This window comes from Salvelinus sp. IW2-2015, unplaced genomic scaffold (genome assembly GCF_002910315.2).
Source record: "Salvelinus sp. IW2-2015 unplaced genomic scaffold, ASM291031v2 Un_scaffold5679, whole genome shotgun sequence".
NCBI classification, from domain to species: domain Eukaryota; kingdom Metazoa; phylum Chordata; class Actinopteri; order Salmoniformes; family Salmonidae; genus Salvelinus; species Salvelinus sp. IW2-2015.
Window position 1 is genome coordinate 21472 of NW_019946944.1, and position 4852 is coordinate 26323.

At 45.6% G+C, this 4852-nt stretch overlaps 1 protein-coding gene across 1 annotated transcript in view; it reads left to right on the forward strand.

Annotated features, from left to right (window-relative positions):
* Positions 1 to 1894, forward strand: part of LOC112078428 (eyes absent homolog 1) — a 10226-nt gene extending 8332 nt beyond the window's left edge. Inside the window, exon 7 of the mRNA XM_024144682.2 lies at positions 1662 to 1894. Within this exon, the coding sequence (XP_024000450.1) occupies positions 1662 to 1801 (140 nt within the window). The 3' untranslated portion in view covers positions 1802 to 1894. The remainder of the gene's footprint in view (positions 1 to 1661) is intronic.
* Positions 1895 to 4852: the final 2958 nt, after the last annotated feature.

Here is a 4852-nt window from a genome sequence, read left to right on the forward strand (position 1 = left end):
ATTTTTTTAAATAATCCAATTCTAATTCAGTTACATTACTATGCTCATTATATCATATGATTAGTTCCTATTTAGCTAAAGCTGAATTAAGTCCAATATATTTTGTAGAAATATCGTAACTGTGGGAATGTAGCCTCTTGGAACTGTTAGTTGCTTTACAATCCTTCACAGGGGGGTTGGGGTTGGTATTGCAATTAAATGCTTAGCTCAGGACAAATAGTTTGTTCCCACGATGCCTCAAAAAGGTGTCCTAGAACTTCGCTGAGCTGTTGTTTTGTACTTGCGTCATATTTCTTCAACGCTGTAAAATAATAATAAAAAATGTGTTTATCAAGCTATTCAGTCAGATCGGAAAAAAAGATTACCGATATAAATTGCCAAAACAAAAAATCCGGTTTCTTCAGGAACAAAACAGCAAACGCACATCACAATGTTGTTTATTTGTCCAAAGTCTYAAGAGGGCTTTGACCCCTACAGAATGTCCGATATGAGCGGGAATTTACAGACTATGTCACAAATTGCACCCTTTTCCCTATATAGTGCACTACTTTTTGACGAGGGTCTATACTGCCCTATACCAAGCAAAAAAAGGCAGTAACTGCTCATTTGGTCGATTAAAATGAGTAAATGTAATTTTTGCTACATTAAATACATGCTTAATCATGTGGGCAARTATCCTGCCTCTATTGTATTGTGTTCAGGAGAAAATGGGGGTCATGTTACCAGTATAAGTTACTGTGAAACCGAGGTCAATAAACGGTATTGTTCTCAGTTCCACGCTATGAGCAGCTATTGTTTTGTTGCTTGGTAGGGCAGTATAGACCCTCGTCAAAAAGTAGTGCACTATATAGGGAATAGGGTGCCACTTGAGAGACACGTACAGTGTTTGTTTTTAGTGGTAGCGAGCAGCTAACAAACCTGCCGTAGCGTAGGAAATATGTTGGGCCTGATCCACGTCAGCAAAGGGCCGTTTACTAAAAACAAACAAGTGCGTTCGGTTTTAATTACTTTTGTACAATTTGTAGAGATCACCCATCTTTCAGACATTGAAACGTACAGTGTTTTACTATGTGAGCTCYCGTGTGGCGCAGCGGTCTAGGGCACTGCATCTCAGTGACAGAGGCGTCACTACAGACCCTGGTTTGATTCCCAGGCTGTATCATTACCTGCCGTGATTAGGAGTCCCGTAGGACGGCGCACAATTGGCCCAGCGTCGTCCGGGTTTGGGTTTGGCTCGAGATAGACCGTCATTTGAAATAATCATTTGTTCATTACTGACTTGCCTAGTTAAATAAAGGTTACATTTAAATAAAATTGGTCATATTTCTTGTATAACTTTTGTATAAATTCAATCTGTTCATTTTTAAACCACCAGACTACTGTTGATTGCAAAGTGTGGATAAATGACTGTATCACTGCAGCAGATATAACACTCACGAGCAAATTGTTAAAACACATATAGTAACTACTATTACAATCACTCAGTTATCAAGGATAATAATAAACATACTAATATATAAAAATAGTAATATATTTACTATATTTGATAGCATTTAATAAAATACTCAATTGCTTTTTTGGCTTAGAGTCTGACAGCAGGGAACTGTGTGTGCATCATACCGACGAGGTGTCAGTAACTGATTCAGGTGCATTATGGGCAGGCATAAAGACAGAGGGCGGACTGAGCCAGTCCCAATCCCCWGGACAGGCAGGCTTCCTCAGCTACAGCTCAGGCTTCAGCACCCCTCAGACGGGCCAGGCTCCATACAGCTATCAGATGCCAGGTGAGGAACAAAGATAATCATATAGTGTACTGTAATCTCCTCATATTGTCTCCTCTCACGTTTTCCTCAAATGCTTACCTCCTCTCATCGCTTCTTCGTTCACGCCTCTCCTCACCTCCTCTCCTCACCTTTTCACACCTCTTCTCCTCACCTCCTCTCCTCACCCTCTTCCTCACCTCCTCCTCCTCACCTCCTTCTCCTCACCTCTCCTCACCCCTCTCCTCACCTCCTCTACTCACCTAGCTCTCCCTCACTCCTCTGCTCACCTCCTCTCCTCACCTCCTCACCTCTATCCACACCTCCTCTCCCTCACCTCTCTGCTCACCTCCTCTCCTCACCTCTTCTCCTCACCTCCTCTCCTCACCTCCTTCCTTCACCTATTCCACACCTCCTCTCCACACCCCCTCTCCTCACACCTCCTCTCCTCCACCTCCTTCCACATCTCCTCTCCTCACCTCTTCTCCTCACCTCCTCTCCTTCACCTCCTAAACCTCAACTTCATTTCCACACCTCCTCTCCTTCAACTTCGCTCTCCACCTCTATCCACACCTTCCTCTCCTCACCTCCTCTCTTAACTCCTCTCCTCCCTCCTCTTTCCCTCCTCTCCTCAACTCCCTTTCCCACCCTGGTCTCCTCCAACCTCCTCTCTTCCACCTCCTTTCCACACACCTCCTCGTCCTTACCTCTTCTCCTCACCTCCTCTTCCTGGTGCACCTCCTTTCCACAACCTGGTCTCCCTCAACCTCACTCTCCTTTCACCTCTTACTCCCACACCTCCTCTCCTCACCTCCTTCTCCTTCACCTCCTCTCCTCACATCCCTTCTCCTTCCACCCACCTCTCCTCACCCACCTCGTTCCTCATCTCCTCATTCTCCACCAACCTCTTCCTCCCACTCTACTTCTCACCTGTTCTCCTCACCTCCTCTTCTCACCTCCTTCCCACACTCTCTCCTCCACCTCTTCTCCTCAACCTCCTTCCTCAACCCATTCTCTCACCTCTATTCCACAACCTCCTCTCCTCACCTTCCTCTCTTCAACTTTTCTCCTCACCTACCTCCCTCTCCTCACCTCCTCTACTTCACCCTCTTTCCACAAACCTCCTCTTCTCACCCTCCGAGCTCCTCTTTCCGATACTCCTCTCCTCACCTTCCTTCCCACACCATTCCTCAACCTCACCTCCTTCTCCTCACCTTCCTCAACTCCTCTCGTCTCTTCCCTCCTTCAATTCCTCTTCCCTCCCTTCCTGCTCCTTCAAATCCTCTCTCTCAACCTCCTCACCTCTCCTCAACTCTTCTCCTCACCTCTCTCGTAACCTCTCTTTTCCTTCCTCTCCTACACCTTCCTTTTCCTTACCCCTCTGCTTTATCTCTGCTCCTTCACCCTACTCCTAACCCCTCTTCCTCCTTCCCAACTCACCTTCCCACCTCCCTTCTCCTAAACCTCCTCCTCCTCAATGCCTTGCCTCCTCAACCTCATCTTCCTAACCTTCTCTCCGTCCTCAACTCACCTCCTCCACCTCCAGCCATTACCTCTCCTTCTTTTGGCGAAGTTACAGAAAAAACCATGGTCTCTTCTCCAATGAAAGTTACAGACTGATTTTAACAATACTGCCGCCATCTCTCCTTTCCTCCGCGCGTGCTCTCTTCGCTCTTGTCTCGCTGTCTCTGTTCTCTCTCACTCGCTTTATCTTAACAGAGGCTAACTGCAACCCTATTTAAGGCCTGGCTAACCAGAGCTAACTGTAGCCTATTAAGCCTGCGCTTAACCAGAGTTCAACTGTAAGCCTATAAGCCTGGCTAACCACACGAAAATCAGCGGCACGAGTACGTTATCAGCCTGGCGTAACAAGAAAGTCCATCAGCCTGGCTAACCAGAGCTAACTGTAAATATCAGCCTGGCTAACCAGAGCTAACTGTAAATATCAGCCTGGCTAACCAGAGCTAACTGTAGCCTATAAGCCTGGCTAACCAAAGCTAACTGTAGCCTATTAGCCTGGCTAACCTCAGCCTGGCTAAATCTCAATCTTAATCTTTCCATCAAGTGTTTTCGTACACTACAGCCATTATTTTGTGAGAAGGCCGATTTTGGGATGTCTCATGGTCTAGCAAACACCGCTGTAGCTCGTCCACCTTCCGCTGCAGATGAGGTGGATTGAGACGCAGCCCATGCAGAGATCTCCAGCTTGAAGGGTGAAATAGGTGGATGTGGTGGATTGAGACGCAGCCCATGCAGAGATCTCCAGTTTAAAGTAACTGATTTTGATGGGGGATTTTTTTAATTATGTTTACTTGGATTGAGGCACAGATGTGTCAATAAGCTCATAAGGATTCAATTTACTTGAAAGTCTGGGGCAAGAACTGAAAATGGTTGTCTAGAAACGTTCAACAACCAATTTGACAGAGCTTGAARAATTATGAAAATAATACCTAGAAAGACTCACAGCTGTAAAACGTGTTCTACAAAGTACTCACTCAGGGGTGTGTATTTCTGTATTCATTTTCAATTTTCAATTTCTAAGAACCTGTTTTCACTTTGTCATTATGGGGTATTGTGATGTCATTAYGAGGTATTGTGATGTCATTATGGGGTATTGCGATCTCATTATGGGGTATTGTGATGTCATTATGGGGTACTGTGATGTCATTATGGGGTATTGTGTGTAGATTGGTGAGAAAAGTTTGGATTCAGGCTGTAACACAACAAAATGTGGAATAAGTCAAGAGATATGACTAGTTTCTGAAGGCATTGTATCATCTCTAGCTGTAAGCTGTGTGTTCTCTCCACTGAATAACGTGTGATACTAGAAACATCTCCACATGTTGTTGAAAAACCTCCAGAGCATCTCACAATAAATAAGGCCAAAAGAACAGCAGATGTGTGGAGCGGCCGGGGAAGCCTCTTTTCCACACCTCTTAACCAAATACTGCATGCCTGCCTGCCGACTCTCTGCTGTACAGCTCTACAGCCTTGGGAGAGAGAGAGAGGAAATTAGGGAAATGAGGGGAAATGAGAGGAGGAGAAAGGGAGGGAGAGAGGGAGGGGGAGAGGGAGGGAGAAAGGGGCTCTAG